Raw genomic sequence first — 17,967 nt, 5'->3', positions numbered from 1 at the left:
TATTTAAACATTTCTTAGCACTTCCTGTTAAATTTTCTATATGTAGGATTTGAACTATAATAGCTACGGATTTATGTATAAATTTTATTTCACTTTGCTTCTTCATTTATACAACTGAAGGCTTAAGAAAATGGCACCGGGTAGCCAGAATGGAAGGTAGATTTTTCAAAATAAGGTTCAAAAACTTTGAACCCTCATAAAAATAAAATAAAAGATGAGGTTATTTTTTTTAACAAAGTCAGCATCACATAATCCCCCAAAAAAAAGCACACCCACATAATAAAATATCAAAGTAAGGGCTTAAGATCTGAGTCAATGTAGCAAATAAAGAGGCAAAAACATGGTTTAGACATAAACTTACCAATGTTCTCGACTCCGAGTGCATTTGCTTTATTTTCCTTGCTCTTTTCATCCCTGTTACATACATCTCCTGTGTTTTTCCACCACTTGTCGTAAAGAATTTGTATCACGCCTTTCTCCTGTAGCTCGAGGATTGCAAGAGATATTTTGTCCCGCCACGGAGAGCCTTTAGAAACGCATAAAAAATACTTGACAATAAAGAATTACTGTTTTATAAAATTTATTGCAATTATAATTCAAAATAAAAACTTTTAAAATTCAAATATGCACACCTCCTACAATTACGTTAAAATGGAAGTGCAGCTTATTTTGGTGTTACTATCATACTATTGAATGTTGTCCCTCAGTTAGGGGAGAGGTGCTGCAATTGTTACAAGGGGCAATTGTAACACTTAATAAAAAACTGTTAAAAAAACTAAAAATTATTATTATTCTTTTTTTAACTTATTCAAAATAGTAAGTTATTGATTAGATCAAAGTTCCAGTTATTAATTTCGTTCCGATATCAAAATATTGAGAATTGTTGAAAATACGCGTGAAAACTTTTTTTTGTACGCTTCACAATTTTTTAAATAACAAATTTGTTTTCTAATGTTATGATGTGAGACTTGTATTAATACTTTAAGAGACATATCAAGAGTATTGTATAATCGAATTTCATATAAATTTACTGATTTTTGTTATTGTAATTAGATTTTTATTAACAATTCAGCGTGAGCGTCAATTGTAACACTTAAACGAGTAGCAATTGTAACACTCAGAGTCGTGTATGGGATCTGCGCAAACTGGATGCGCCACAAATCTACTCTGGGATAGTGTAATTTTTTTATTGTTTCAATATTTATAAATGTTTAATAATTTATATTAAAGATCCCAATATATGTGATACTATAAGTTTAAATACTTGACTTTAAGAGTTAATAAAGTATAATAGTATGTATTAAGACTGAATAATAAAAGCAATTTGATGAAAAATATCTATTTCGTTCCGTGTTACAATTGCCCCTGCACTGTGTTACAATTGCAACCCATGCGCGCCGCCATCTTGGTCCCTGACTTTAGTTAAATAAATTGATTTTTTAATAAGTTAACATTGACTTTTTACTAGTTAACTAAGTCAGTCACATAAAAGATACTATCAGCTAACTTTCTGACAGTTTTTAAGTTTACTATCTTAAAAAAACAAATGGAATAGAAAAAATAAAATTTTTTGTTACAATTGCAGCACCTCTCCCCTATTACTTTAGCAACCTGATAAATTCATAGGAAATCTCTCAGAAAATTTATCATCTTTTGTTAATATCTTTTGAATTATAAAGATTTTATGACCGAATTTCCATAGAGATCATCTTAAGGATGAATGCAAGCTTATAAAAAAAAGTTTGAATTTAATAATCGTGTCTCACAAGTTCTCTCGTAGTTACAAACAACTGCACAGACATGCGGACTCACTGTGAGCAAACTTTCAACCGCAGTTTTTCACGTATATGCTGAAGTAAATCAATCTGCAAACACATTTATCAAATTCACTAGAATTTATAGTTTTTATAAATTTCCAAGTTTAATAAATTCATTATGATAAATGAATAACAGAATCAATTCTACGTGAGTGCATTAGGTTATTTCGGCTTTTCGATAGTAAAGCACCATCGATATTGATGCGCTCGAGGTGTGCAATAATGAATTGCTCGATCAAAATTTTTTGTTTATAAACAAACTTTATTTGCATATGTATATACATAATATATATAGACTGGGCCAAAAAAGTCGTTTTAACTCCACTTCAACCTTGAATAACTTTCGAAGGAGTAAATTTATCAAAAATTGTTAAGAAACTTTTTTTGTAGAGCATTTAGTTTCATTTGAGAATATTTATTGGCTTGTTTTCGGAAACTGATTTTTACATTAATTACAAAATTTCAAAGTTGAACAATCAAATTGTAAAACCATACCAATATTCAAGGCATGATCATCAGAAAACGGTTCGTCTGACAAAAAATTTTAATCAGTCCTTTTTTGTAAAGCATTTAATTTCCTACAAGAAATGCCCCGGGAAAAAAAATTTAGATCTGTTCTGATCAAATTAGATCAAATTAGATCAGCTCAGATCATAATTTATACTGAACCCAGATCAGAGTAGATCTGATTTGATCTGTTCATATCAAACTAGATCTAATCAGATGTGACATTTTTCTTTGGGGAAAAATAACCCAGATCCACCCTGATCAAATCTAATCAAGTCAGATCAAGTTAGATCAACCTAGATCTAGTCAGATCAAAATAGACCAACATTGATTAAACGATTAATTTATGAAATAAATATAAATAGATCTAATTGGATCTGTACGGATCAAACCAGATCTGAGCTGATATAACTTTTTCTTGGGAAAAAAAGTTCAGATCTGCTCTGATCAGATCAGATTCGTACAGATTATAAAGAAATATTTCTTCACATTATATTATAATCATATGATTAACTAGCTGAATTTTGACACATTCGCCAAAATTTTGATAATTCTAAAAAGTCTATCGTAATTAAAATAAATACATTTTTTTGTTTATTCAGCTATGTATTTAAATTGGTATCTTCTTAATTATATGTTAATTTGTATTTTTTGGAGAAGAGTGATCTTGAATATGAATCTTTATTGAGTTAAATTTCAATTGTATCATTCAAAGGAGAAGATACAGTTGATCTCATAAGTATCATGAAACGTTTACTTTTAATTTTAATGGCTTTAATCCTATATATTTTATATTATTGTGATATTTTTAATATATTTTTAATCAGACATATCAATTTGTATTAGGATAGAGATAAAAAAACAGATCTATTAAGATCTAGCGAATTAGATCAAATTTGATCTGAGCAGATCTAAAAGTGTTTTTTATTTACCTTGATCTGTTTAGATCCAAGCAGATCTATTCTGATCAGAGTAGATCTAATTTGATCTGAATAGATCTAAATTTTTTTTCCCGAGTGTATTCAAGTCTATTTCGTTTATCTCGATTGTTTGAGAGATATGAGTCAAAAACCCGATCATTCAAAAAAAATCAAAAATTGCGATGATACACCTCTTAATATTAATATTAAGGGCTCAAATTTTCACAATCATTTTTTTTTGTCATCCCAAATAATATTTTCATAGTATCGTTAGAAAAACAAAATAGCCGATTTTTTTGGCCCAGTCTAATATATATGTACCAATAACGGAAGTTTTCAGGTCATTTATCCTTATGGCGGTAGTTTTCAGGACACAAAATGTCCTGAAAACTGCCTCGATCGTAATATATATAAATGTATATGAATAACCTTTTGGAGTTGCTATTCCATATCCTTTGCTGTCCAATAATCCACCGATCTGCGTAAGGTTACAGTCACGTTGTACAGCATAATCGAGCATCGTTGATTCCATTAAAAATGCGTAGTTTCCTTCTAAGACTCGTTTTATTCCTTCTTCATACGACGAAACGAATAATGTAGATCTCTTTGCTTCCATAAATCGCCACATTTTTTGATAAATTCCGATTTTTGAATCCTTTAAATATAATAGAAACAAATCATCTAATATCATCTTTATACATTTAATACGTCGATGGTCTGATTTTCGAACGTTGTAACCCATAGAAAACAAATTTTACAGGAGGTATTAAAAACTAACTCACTAATTTACAACCGTATTATGAGCTTAATTTTTCAACCAATTTTAAAAATACTAAAAAGAGAAAATTTTGGCGCCCACTTTATGTTCGATATAATTTTATGGAGTGATAGAATTGTTAATTGTGAGCACTATATATTTATAATTATATGGTGAAGTAGAAATTCATGAATGAACTTAATTATTACCCGAAAAAATGTCATTGTACTTCCACCTTCAAGAGTTCCATATGATATTTCGGTTTGTTCAGCGAGGTCAGCTGCATTTTCGATAGGAGTTATCATCCTCTCGACGGTTAAAAATGCTGCTAGATTTGCCGTATATGAAGATATGATAATAAGTGTGAAAAACCACCAGATGCCTCCGACTATTCTTGTACTAGTTGCCTACAAAATATATATATTTAAAATTTCATTACTTTTTACGAATTTTTTAGTATAATAATTCACTATAACCCAGCGCATGAAAAAATAGATTTTTCAATATTTCAAAGATTGATAAAATCGGTGCGGGAATGGTGGGAAAGTTTTATTTGATTCAAAACAAAAACTTTTCGATTTGGGTGACTTTTAATTCTTTTTGCATTTGCTTTGGAACATTAAAGGAGGAAATTCTTTTGAACACTTTCGAGAAAAAAATAACTTGATTTTTACTTTTTTGACTTGCTGAGTAACTTAAAATCACCTAATGCTTGTTTATTTTTGACTTAAAAAAGCGCGCCAAAAGTAAGTCAAAACTGAGTTTTATTTTTTAGAGTATAATAATTACTTTTTCTAAAATTATTTCAATTATATTTTAAAATGTTAATAAATTATTATTGGAAGGTTTTTTTTTTATAAATTTCATTATTTAATTAAACCTTCGTAGGTCGCATAATGAGCGCGGCGCCGCCTTTTTTGTATTTTTTTTTTTTCTCAAAATTGAGTTCATTGATAATTTTGAAAAAAATCGAGTGCATTCTTTTAACCTTTCTGAAAATTGTGACGTTATTAATAAGCATAAAAATATATACAAAGTAATGTAAAAAAGTAATTTTCGGAACCGGGCGGCGCTACGCAGCCCGGTGCGAGTGAGCCTCCGGGAGATTTTCTAACTGCGCTGTTGCCAAATGTCGTTACCGCCACTATTTCAGTCTGTTTTACCGCATGTGAGGTACAAAAATAAAGTAATGGTTGAGGTTAGTTTTTACTGTTTATATTATAACTTATGTGATCTGTTTAAAATAATGTAATAATTACACTCGTATTAAAGATTATTTATATAAAAATAATAATAATTTTAATTGATAAGAATTAATTATTACATGTGATAAATTTTAATCAAAGATTAAATTTAATTATAATCAGGAGACACGGTAGTGTCTCGCGCCAAGTACACGTTTTTATAATCTGATCCATGAAGTTAAATTTAATGATGTTAAATTTAATAATGTCAGGTATGATAAAAATAAAAATAACGGAAAAAAAATTTTATTATTCAATTAAATTTATGATAAAATATTAAAATATAATTATATCTAATAATAAAACATTGAAAAAATATTTTTGTCTCATAAGGCAACAGCGCGTACGTTTTAACACGGCAGCGGAACGCTCACCGTGCGACCGACTTAGTTCGGAAAAGACATGCTACCTACGAAGGGTTAAAAAATTATAAATGATTAAATTAATGACTATGTTTACTACATCAATTTTATATACTATCAATAACTGTTTCTGCATTACTTTTTTTAACTTCAATATGACTTTTTTAACTTAGGAATTTAAGCCAATTAAGTAAAAGCCAAGACACCGTGACTTTAATTTGACTTAGTTGGTGTCAATTGGTACAAATGTGTATTCATATTTTAAAATATGTTTTTCATATATTAAAAAAAATCTCAAACTTGACTTTTGTCTTGTTACACGGAAAGAAAATTATGGGAAGTTTTGCTATGCATTATGGGAATAGTTCCCATAATGGTATGGGAATAGTACCTATACTACTATAGGGATGGTTCCCATATATTATGGGAACCATTCCCATAATAGTATGAGAATAGTTCCCATACCATTATGGGATTGGTTCCCATACCATTATGGGAATGATTCCCATAATATTATGGGAACCATTCCCATATCATTATGGGAACTATTCCCATAATGGTATGGGAATCATTCCCATACTATTATGGGAATGTTTCCCATATTGGTATAGGAACTATTCCTATAATATTATGGGAACTATTCCCATAATGTTATGGAAACCATCCCTATAATATCATAAAATTTTTTTTTTGCACAATAGTGTAGAAATTTCCCAAAATTTGAATTTTCTTGAATGTTTTATGCTGACAAAAAATTCTTGTTAAAAATTTTAATGTTTTTTTGCCAAATACGAATTTTTTATTTCAATGTTTGAATTTTTGTTTTTTTGTTTAATAATATTTCTGTGTATTGTAGAAGTGATTACCACACTTCTTTAATATAATTTTTTCATGATAATATGGGAACCATTCCCATAATATTATAGGAATGGTTCCTATAATAGTATGGGAACTATTCCCATAATATTATGGGAATGATTCCCATAATGGTATAGGAACCATTCCAATTGCATTATGGCAATCATTCCCATAATATTATGGGAATAGTTCCTATACTATTATAGGAACCATTCCCATAATATTATGGGAATGGTTCCTATAATTTATGGGAATGGTTCCTATAAATTATAGGAACCATTCCCATAAATCATAGGAATGATTCCCATAATATTATAGAAAGTATTCCTATAAATTATAGGAACCATTCCTATAAATTATAGGAACCATTCCTATAATTATAGGAATCATTCCTATAGTGTTATGGGTATCATTCCCATAATTATAGGAATTATTCCTATAATTATGGGAAACATTCCTATAATTATAGGAACCGCTCCTATAATTTATGGTCGTAATTCCTATGATGGTATAGGAAAAAATTTCACAAAATTATGGGAGCCGCTGCCATAATTTTCTTTCCGTGTAGAATTGCTTTATTTTTAATTTTCAAAATTACGCCAAAACCAAGTTACTTTTTTGACCCGGGCTTTCTCGTTTAATTATAATAAATAAATTGAGACAGATAGCTTAATTAAGCTAGCTAATTTATTTTTTTATTTTTTTTTACACTCTATGCCAAATACAAACAAGCCACACATTTGCATTAGCGAAAGGAATTAAAAGTTTTTGTAGTACTGCGTAAATGTGGTTGGTGAAACAAATTTTTTTTCTCCTATTTAAATTCATCGACTAAAATATTTGAAATGTCGTTAAATCAGATTGAAAATTCAAAAAATTTTTATTGCAATGTTTTGTAAATTTAAATCGATGTTTTTTTTTATAACATAAGCGTTTTACTACATGCCTTTGATTTTTAAAATTTTCGTTTTGTTAAATTAGATTTATTGGATGTGAATAAATGATTCAATGAAGTATTTCATGTATTTTATATTTATAAACTCAAATTCAATTTAATGGAACAATATTGAATTGATTGACGGATATTGAAAAAAGAACAATGTGTGAGTTTATTCATGCGCTGAATTAAATGGGAATCAATATACCAATTATTGGTCAATACATTGTTATTATTATGATTATTTTTATTGACTAACAGTTTCCAATACTCAAAAATGTAAATAATGATGATGGACATAATGCGTATAATTTTTATGAAATAATTTAATTATATAGTTAACTTTTGGGATTTCGATGGATAAAAAAAATAATTAAAGAATAAATCAAATTACAATTTTTATTAATTATTAGGGTGAATGATAATAATAATAATTTAGTCAAGTACGCATTTTCGTAAACATATATGAAATAATACAAAAATAAACGCTGTTAAATGCCGAAAATCACCCTAGCGAATCCGAATTACGGTTATTTACCGTAACTTGCGGTTTCCTGCAGAATTACCGCAATTTATGTACAAATGTGTAATTTACCGTTACTTGCGATATTTTGCCGCATTTACCATAATCTACGGTAAATTACGGCGATGCAGTAAATTACCGTAGGTTGAGGTAAATGCCGCGGCTCACCGTAAATTACGGTCAATTACCATAGATCGCCATAATTGACCGTAAATTCCGGTAATTCTGCCGGATACCATCGATTGCGGTAAATTACGGTAATTACCGTAATTTACCGTAATTCGGCTCCGCTAGGGCGATCTTATAAAGTTCTTTATTAAACACTGCTCGAGTCGAAAATAATACTTGATTTAGATTTGGTTACCAAGTTGAAATTTGGAGCCGTTCTCAAACAAAACATATTTTACACTGCAAAATCCTCCCTAGCGGATCCGAATTACGGTAAATACAGTGATTTACCGTACTTACCGTAATTTGCCGTAATTTACGGGGCCTAGCAGAATTACCGTAAATTACTGTAATTTACCGTAAATTACGGTAATCTACCGTAAATTAAGGCAATCTACGGTACATTAAGGTAATCTACGGCAAATTACGATAAATTGCCATAATTTACCGTGATTTGCGGCACCAAGCAGAATTACCGCAAATTACGGCAATTTACCGTAATTTGCCGTAGATTACCGTAATTTACGGTAATTCTACTAGGCGCCGTAAATTACGGTAAATCAATTTATTATGACTTAAGTCATACAATTAATTGTTCCATCCTGGCGTATTCAAATTACGGATAATCACCGTAATTTACTGCATTTGCACCAATTTACCGTAAAATACGGTATTTCCACAGCAAATTTGCCGCAATTTAAGTTATTTACGACCAGTATTGGTAATATACAGTAATTGACCGTAATTTGTGGCATTCTTACCATAAGCACCGTATGTTTTTTACAGTGCGATACTTTACTTTACAGTAAAATAGTGCAAGTTTGTCACACATTTGCGGTAAATTACCACTATCTTGCCGAAAATTTACTGTAAAAATACCGCATTTCACCGCAATTTATTGTAAAGCACCGAAATTTACTGTAAAATACTGTAAATTTTCCGAATTACGTAAATTACCGTAATTCGGATCCGCTAGGGTTGAAACTAAAATGTAAAAAGTTCTAAAAATTTAACTTAAGTCGAAAAAGTCGAGAACTTACCGGAAAATCTTCGGCAAATCGATAACTTTAAAAAAAAATTAAGTGAAGCAAGCCTGAATCAAGTTATATTTTTGACCCGGGTGGTCATTTCTGATCGGTCGGACAGAGTCGAGATATTTATGATAAAGCCCGATAATTTGTAAAGATAGACGGTGTATTAAAAAATAAAAATAAATTCAAATTGCACAATTACCGAACATCCCAGACTCTGCTCTACATTTTTATTATTTATTTTTTTTTTCCCGATGATGCATATGAATAAGATCAAAAGGAAAGTGACGAAGCAAACGACGCTTTGTAGCTTAACTATTGACTCATTTATTTATTGTTCACTCAATATATATATATTCATTTGAAATTTTTTTATCTATTCCTCTTTGTTGCGGGCAAATTAGTTTACTTTCCACGAGAGGAGATAATTTCGGAGTATTCAAAATTGCAAATTTATTCATGATTTATATGCCATAAAATTGACCATTAACATTAATTAATATTTTTATATATTTTTTTTCATTATATGACGGTATGAAATATATTAATATAAAAGCGATGACATCCCCACATATTCACAGAGCCGGTTAGCACCATATGTTGTACAATGTAATTATTTTATTCGATAATTGTCCGCATGAAAATACCATATATGATAAATATATAGTCAATATAGGACCATATAAGTGGCCGAAAACGATATATATTTTCTTATATATAATATAGTAAGTTTTAATATAATTAATTGTATACGTAAGTTTATAAGTTAATACATGTATTACATATATTTATAATCATGTATGTAAACTTATAACTTACCACATATATGTATTACATATATTGATAATTATATATGTAATTTTGTAAGCTAGCACACATATATATATATATATTCTGAACACAATGTTTGAATCTTATAACAGAGAGAGGAAGAGAGAAAAGAATAGATTTTATTTATTCTTATATATATGGAGAGACTTATATGGTTCTATATATCGAAAAATATACAAAAATTTATAAAGTTAAATACATGGTACATATATCGTGTCATATAATGATGAATTATATATGTATTCTTATTTGTTTCCATATATAAATAACATTTATTTTTGAATATATTAAAATTATAAGTTTTCAAATATATAAATAATATATTGAAGTTATATGGAAATATATGAAATCACATAAGAGAAAACATATATAGAAATATAATAAAATCGGCCAAAATCTATATATAGTTCTATATAAGATTTCATGTATTGTCACATATATTTATATCTGTAACATATATTTTTTAATATGTTTACCATATATGATATTTTCATGCGGGTGCGAAATAATAGAAAAAAAGACAGACAATTGATCTTTAAAAAAAGAAAAACTAAAAAAAAGAAGTTCCCAATATTATAAGTGACTTAAAGGTACAATTTCATGGTACAGTAGCCGAAGCTAATGAAATTATTTGAATTCACTCGCGCTTGCGATTCATTTTAGACCTCATTTATTCTGCCTCTTGATTGCTTTCCATTTGTTATACTTTAAAACTTTTTTTTTTATCTTACTCAGCTATTCTCTTTCGGGTGCACATCGTTTTTTGTCTGTTTTTTTTCATTCATTAGGGAATAAATATCTTACTAATAGGGTAAAAAAATATGTTTCAAGAGTCGCTTCGAATTCATCTGCAAAAAAGTAATATGTCATGATAATGTATGATAATGATAACGAACGCAAGTCATTTCGACTTTTAATTTCGGAGTATGATAATATTTCCTTTTTCGAATATCGAGGGAATTTATATAAATATAAGAGTAAAGACAAATAATAGAAATTTAAATAAAACATTCTTTTCAAAAGTATGTATCCTCATTCATCTGCTGGCTTTTTTATATTCACTGGAAAAAATGAAAAAAATTGTACAGTTATTTTCATCTCACATAAAACTAAAAAAACCTGGCTTTTAAAATATAGGACACGAAGAATTTACATAAAATATATTATGAAAAAATTTCGATATAATATATAATATTTTTTTTTTTGCGTAATTTTAACTACGATTGCAAGTATTCGAGTCACAAAACTTTTTAATGAACGAGAAAAAAAATTAAGTATAATTTTTGTGAATGTGTTCTTTTTTTTTTTTTTTTAATACAAATATGAGCATAGCGTCCACTGAGAAAAAAAAAAATTCAAGTAATTATTTATTTTGTTTCCATAAATACTCAAAATATGCAATTTTTTTCTAAAATCAAATTGAAAGCTTTTATTTTAAGAAAACTATTGCGACATTTTAGCAATAAATTTCAAGAAGCCTGAATTACTTGAGGCAAGCAAATATTTCGACAATTTAGTTGACACGTTCTCGAATTTATTAAAATTAAAAACTTCAATAAAGTAAATATTTGGTTAAATAAAAAAAAGGAATTGAAGTAAGATCCCGAGTCAAAATTTGGAAATCTAAGAAATTATAAGAAAAAATTTGAATATCGATTTGATAAAATAAATATTCATTTAATTGAAATTTCAAAACCGTAAGGATAAAATAAACATATATAAGAAAAAATTTGGGACTTAAAAAAATTCAATGGCTTTAAAAGAGTTGACAAATTTTCTAAGTCCATAATAATTTTACAGTTTTATTTTGGACTTAGAAATTTAATCAACTAACAAAAGTTGAAAAATATAAGACCAACAAAATGCAGTCTTAAATCACATTTTAGGCAATAGAGGATAGAATCACAGTTCTAAAATCACTTTGGAAGTATGATTTCACCCTCCCAATGCTACTTTGAGGGCATGGAGATCAAAATTACAGCCCAAGTGTGAGCGGCAGGTCGGTTAACAAAAGAATTGAGGGTATCTAGGCTAAAACCACATTTCAGATTTCGACTCGGGATGTAGTTAAAAATTAACAAAAAATTATTGTACTAAGAAAAAAATTTGTTTTTATAACGAAATGAAAATTTGGGTCGTAAAATCGATTCCGAGTCTACCTGAGAATTGATTTTGTGGTCAAAAAACTCAATTATTTAGACTCGACTCCCAATTATCAAAATCGATCAAAAATCGATTCTTAGTAATCGAGTCTCTAATTTATTTTTAATGCCGAACTATGGGTAGAGGTAAGAAGCACTCTCTGTGTATTAAAAGGGTGCATAAAATAACTTTACCCTGCATGTGCCGAACTAACGACCTTATTGAATGAAAAATGGCGTGAAGTAATTGTGTATTTTATTACGCAAATATTTCAAATTTAGCATCTTCTGTGCTTTCGCGTCGTTTTGTTATCTTACATTTTTTTATTTTTAATCAATCATCTTAGAAATATTTCGATAACATATATAGTTAATTGCCTTATCATTATCACATGAAGATAGCATCTAAATTATGTACAACTCATTTTCGGAATATAGTCTGTAGCTGTACTAGTATGTCATATTTGTCTGTACCAGTTTAGTCATCATAACATTAAAATTGTCAGATTTACTTTTTTAATAAATTATAAAATTTATAGTATTTTCAAAAGTTGGCATTTTATTATACTTTTAACCTCATTTTGTTATTTTTATTTTTTAAGATCAAGAAATTTCTGAAATTTTAATTTTTTTGAAAAAAAAAAATTTTTTACTCAGAATCGATTAAATTTAAAAGAATCGATTTTTCAGATTGATTAATCGATTCTGAGAATCGAAATTTACTAAAAAAAATCGGAATCGAGAATCAATTCTTTATCTTAAGTTTCCATCCCTAAATGAAATTTCTCATTGGTATTGATAAAAATACAAAATATATTAGTTTTTTCGAGAGCTACTTCTGTAAACTATTAGATATTTAAATTTTATTAGTTTGTTGTGTAAATTGATATTTAAGATGACAAACATCGATGACTACCTTACGAGTTTATTAAGAACATGATTTCCATTAAGCCACCGTGGCTGAGCGCGCGTAGGTCATAAGTCTCGCGCGATCGGCCTGGGTTCGAATCCTGAGTAGGGTAAAATTATTTATTTGAATAAAAAATGTTTGTTAGGGTACAAAATTAATCTGAATAACCTTAGATAAAAAAAAGTGATGTCTAATAATATTTTTTTGACAAAATAAATTTTTTTTCTTAGTATTAAGCAGGTAAATAAAATACTCGAATATATTATTTTACTTTTCTTGAAAATATACATTTTTTCTCTTAGTGTACAAGGACTCAACTGTGTGATCAACAAAATAAAAAAATAAAATACTCGTGTTCATACCAATTCTAAATTTAAAGTGCACTCCGGTGTTTTATCTACTCCGCAGAGGTAAATTAATTCACGATTTTTCAAACATATCACGTACACTTTATGTTTATATATATTTTTTTTTATCAGCTCTATATTTTTTGCGTTATCACAAAAATTTAATTGCTTGCGATCAATATTGCTTTTTTCACCAAACAAAATTAATGTCACATAAATTAAATTAAATCACGATAATTAATATCGATTATAAAATAATTTAAAAAACGTATATAAAATTTTAATTCATTAAATTAAAAAGTAATATCAGCTTTTTATGAAGATGAGAAAAAAAAACATAAGGTGCTTGGCTGTTCATGCAGGGATGACATGCATCTGTTAACATGGCTTACGTTCGTATATTACGTACGATTTATTTATAATCAATACTCGATTGTCGAACGCGGGTAAAATGAGGTTTATAATTAAACAAATTAAAATATATGTGGATAATTCTGTACTCATATGGTGCTGGATATTTATTTATTTAGTTACTAAATTGATGATTTTTTAATATTACAACTATTTTTTTTCTTAACATTGAAAAAAAAAAAAAAAAAAAAAGAAAAAAACTTTATCATCGGCTCTGTGATATGATTACCTTGGGATTGAGATCACTTCCTTGTTGCATTAGAGAGCCAACTGTAAACCAAAAGCTGTTGGAGAGACTGAAGTCGTTGACTGTTCTCGGCAAAGGGATGTCATCACTATCTGGTTCCAGGGCGCTGACATGACTGCCCTGATCATCGTGACCCCCGCCAAATGGTGCGAAATAGATAATTATAATAATTACGTCTGTTTATCATATGAGAGTATTCCATTTGCATTGATTCATTGATATTTTTATTTTTTATAAATATTTTCACAGGCCAAAAATTGAGTACAGAGGTAATTCGAGCTCGAAAAAAGCGCAGTGCCGCATGCCTAAAGACCAATCTGAGCCGAATGGCCCTTACGGAAAAACAGTAATGAACACTATAGCAAAATACTAACGAAAAATTAATGGTTTAGAATTTTTGCGCCCTTCTACTTTGGTGTTATTAGTGCGTTTATACACGGTAAGAAATGCATGGCGGTCAACATCATGCTGGCATGGTCTCAAAACAGATACTAAAATAGTATGTGAAATATTCCAAGACAGTATTGTAACGAGTCCTAGAAGTACGGCGTTATTTACTATACTGTATAGCACTGGAGCTATTGTATTGCTCACACGTATGTAGGGAAGAGAGTTTACCGGTAAAATAAATATTTTACTTATTTTACCAATTTTCAGCAGGTTATTTACCGGATAAATAACCAAAGTAGTTAATTTTGTTCCGTGGGTGGCATTGATGTGCGATTGAAGATGTGTACAATGTAGACTAAAAATTATTAGCAATTATCTATTATCTTTCAATATTATTGAGTTAATAAATAAATAGTTAAAAATGATAAAAATGAAACATTGATCAAAGTTATTCGCGGATCTTGTCAAATGCAGCTTTAGTATTGAAATAAGACCTTCTGTAGAGTTCTGTTATAACAAAGTTACTGAAGTTAGCCGACGTTTTTAATTTTTTTTTATTTGTTTTCAATAATTAAATTAGAACAAAAAACATTTTTTTTAAATTGCACTTAAAGTTTATCAAGATTTTTAAAAATAAAATTTATTTTTTATTTTTTTGTAATAATTTTTTCAATAAAAAAAACAGTACGCCATATTACTTTTAAAATTTAGTATACTAAACTATATACACATTCGACGCAAGTAGATATTTATCATTTAAATTAATATTTTACCGGTTAAATAGCCAAATAACTTACCGGTTAGTAACCGGATATTTGTCCACTCGAATCACTACACGTATGCATGGCAGGCACGGCGAAACAGCATGGTCCTGAGAGCCATACTACAATGCCGAGGGCACAATGCTACTAGTTTTTCCCGCCATAATTTCTGGCGTGTCAATCAATTTATACTATCGTATTACCACCAAAACTATATAGATGTCGTTAGACTAGGTTTATTGGCCAGCAGCAATGTGGATACGGCAACACAGTATGGGCCTGACGGCCATACTGACACTGCGGCGTCCGCGACAACTATTGCCAATCTTACTATTCCCGCAATGGTTGAATCATCTACGTATACAATTTTATAACCTATAAAAATCTTCGATACCATACAGTATGGCGTTCGAGCCCATACTGGCATAGCGATAACCGCAAAATATTTCTTACCGTGTAGTGTTCTTGGGATTTTCAGTAGAGGTGAGTAGTTCCGGACTTGTATAGTTCAATGAACTATGTCTTTTATCGGATACGTATCTGATCGTTCCTCAAAATTCACTTTAGTATACTCACTAGATTTTTTTTGTCCGCCACTGCCGTCATTACCAACATGCAGTAAAGCAGCAGAATAATTTTTGATTGGTGATTTCTTATGGAACTTGGAGTTGAATACCAATCATAATTCATTCTCTATTTAGTATAAAATAATGTAGTTCGCCGTGAATGCGTCTTAAACACATAGGTCGCATAGTATAATGTTGTGTATACTAGAATATTTTGTATGTCTACGTCTTAAAAACTGAACCTTCATGAAAATTAAACCATTACATAGTTCCACGGATATGATTCCAGGGATTAGTTCCTTTTCGCTCCGGAAACGTTCCAGGTTCAATCCGGAATGTTCCCGGAACTACCCACCTCTAATTTTCAGTGTCATAATAGATTAAGTATTGCGCTTATTCCTTAGTATCGATGGTGTAACCCGATAAAAAAAATTGGATCCAATTAATCGATGCTTATTAGTTATTTTAAGAAGCGATTTATATAACATATAATTAACGAATTCAATCCAGGTAATGCGTCATGGTAAAGGAAAACAAATAAAATGTTTATCAATACTTGCTAAATAATTTTGGAGCACGAAATAATTAAAGATATTTAAGCTCGGAAACTCTCGGCGAACAGTTACTGGTTTTAGCCGGTAATCGCAACTGACTAAATAATCAATTCGAGTTAATGACTCTACTGGTTGTCTACAAATATTCAATTAGCTGCACCGGCTGATTCTATCAGATGTACTTTGTAGACTAAATTTGTATTTAGAACAACTCGTGTTAGTAAATTAAACAGAATACATTGATATTCTATTTATGTTTATAAGTTTATTGATATCACTATTTACCACGGGGTTAAATAATTAATTTACAAAACGTCATTTTAAAAATTAAAATAACAAAATACACAAATATCGATACGATCTGATTATCACGCCTTATAATGTCTGCAAAGCAAACCCTAAACGGGCGTTTACTGATTGGTAGTTAATAATTTGTCAGAAAGCAAATGGCGTCTTGTGTTCTTCAATAACATTCGATTATGGGGGTCATAAACAAACGTATTTGAATCCATAATCACATTTCTCTCTGAAACCATTATCGACCGTTCTCAAAAACAAACTCTACTATTATCACTAAAGCAAATAATCTCGACACTAAATATGTTCGGAATGAGTAGTACAATCAATCTAACTTTGATGTTAGTGTCTATACATAAATATGGTGGTAATTGTTTATTAATTCAAATAAATAAAAAATGAGTGGTAAGAACAGTCAAGAACTAGTATCAAATATAACCCCACCTCATTTAGGGTTTACTTTGTTAACATAATAGTTCGCAAAAATCAGACATTTGTTGAATAAAGTATAGTGCATAGCACGCGGGCTAAGTCATTATCCATCAAACACAATGTTCTTAGCACTAATCTCCTGTGCACGATAAGCACGCGCTGCCCGGTTCAAAAATAAAACTTTATTTAGATTTAAGACGGCCAAGTCTAAATCCAATTTTATTTTTGACCCGGGTGGCGCTCGTGCGTGTGTTCCTACGACTCCTGTTAAAAACATTGTGCTTTCGTATAAAGACTCACCTAGTCAACTTGCTATGCAATGTACGATCCCTAGCAGATTCTAATTACGGTAAATTACCGTAAATTACCGAAATTACCAAAATTTACAGCAAATTGCGGTAAAATTGCGGCCATTCGCCGTAGAATTTGTGGTAATACTGCTGTATTTTACGGCAAAAGTGCGGGTTTTTACCGCAATTTACGGCATTCAAAAGAATAACCGTAAAAATACGTCATTTTACCGTAACTTACTGTAGTTTACGTCAAATTGAAAATGTAAATTTTGCGGTGAAATACGGTAATTTACCGTAGTTCGGACCCTCTAGGGATTTTTAACTTCCCATTAAAAGAATCGAAATTCTAAGAAAATCGGGATCTTATTGTTTTCACCCCGAATTTCGAAAATCGAAATTTGGGCAGATCTCGACTACAGATACGCCGAATTCTGATTATGTCACGGATTGTCCTAATAACAACCAAGTTTGGATATTTTTTGGTATGCAATATATCTATCTATAAATAAGGGGGGGGGGGGTACTTCCCGGAAAAAAAAATTCATACCTGACCATATATGATCATGTATGATCATACATGAAAATTGGCCACGTCTGATCATATATGCCCATATATGATCATACATGCCCATATATGACCCTATATGATCTTATATGAACATG

At 29.7% G+C, this 17,967-nt stretch overlaps 1 protein-coding gene across 11 annotated transcripts in view; it reads right to left on the bottom strand.

Annotated features, from left to right (window-relative positions):
* LOC130676567 (glutamate receptor ionotropic, kainate 2-like) overlaps window positions 1–17,967 on the bottom strand; it is a 297,696-nt gene that overhangs the window by 40,418 nt on the left and 239,311 nt on the right. For 8 of the 11 annotated variants that reach the window (XR_008991438.1, XR_008991439.1, XR_008991440.1 and 5 more), the window contains 4 exons: window positions 13,994–14,131; window positions 4,211–4,408; window positions 3,674–3,899; window positions 362–526 (listed from right to left, as the gene is read on the bottom strand). Coding sequence is in view for 8 of the 11 variants with exons in the window: in XM_057482888.1 (XP_057338871.1) it covers window positions 362–526; window positions 3,674–3,899; window positions 4,211–4,408; window positions 13,994–14,131 (727 nt within the window). In the remaining 3 variants the exon portion in view is untranslated. The remainder of the gene's footprint in view (window positions 1–361; window positions 527–3,673; window positions 3,900–4,210; window positions 4,409–13,993; window positions 14,132–17,967) is intronic. The other 3 variants (XM_057482894.1, XM_057482889.1, XM_057482887.1) reach the window with 1 other exon arrangement.

Source organism: Microplitis mediator, chromosome 10 (genome assembly GCF_029852145.1).
Source record: "Microplitis mediator isolate UGA2020A chromosome 10, iyMicMedi2.1, whole genome shotgun sequence".
NCBI lineage: Eukaryota > Metazoa > Arthropoda > Insecta > Hymenoptera > Braconidae > Microplitis > Microplitis mediator.
The sequence above is the reverse complement of the archived record's forward strand: the minus strand, read 5'-3'. Positions and strand labels throughout refer to the sequence as shown.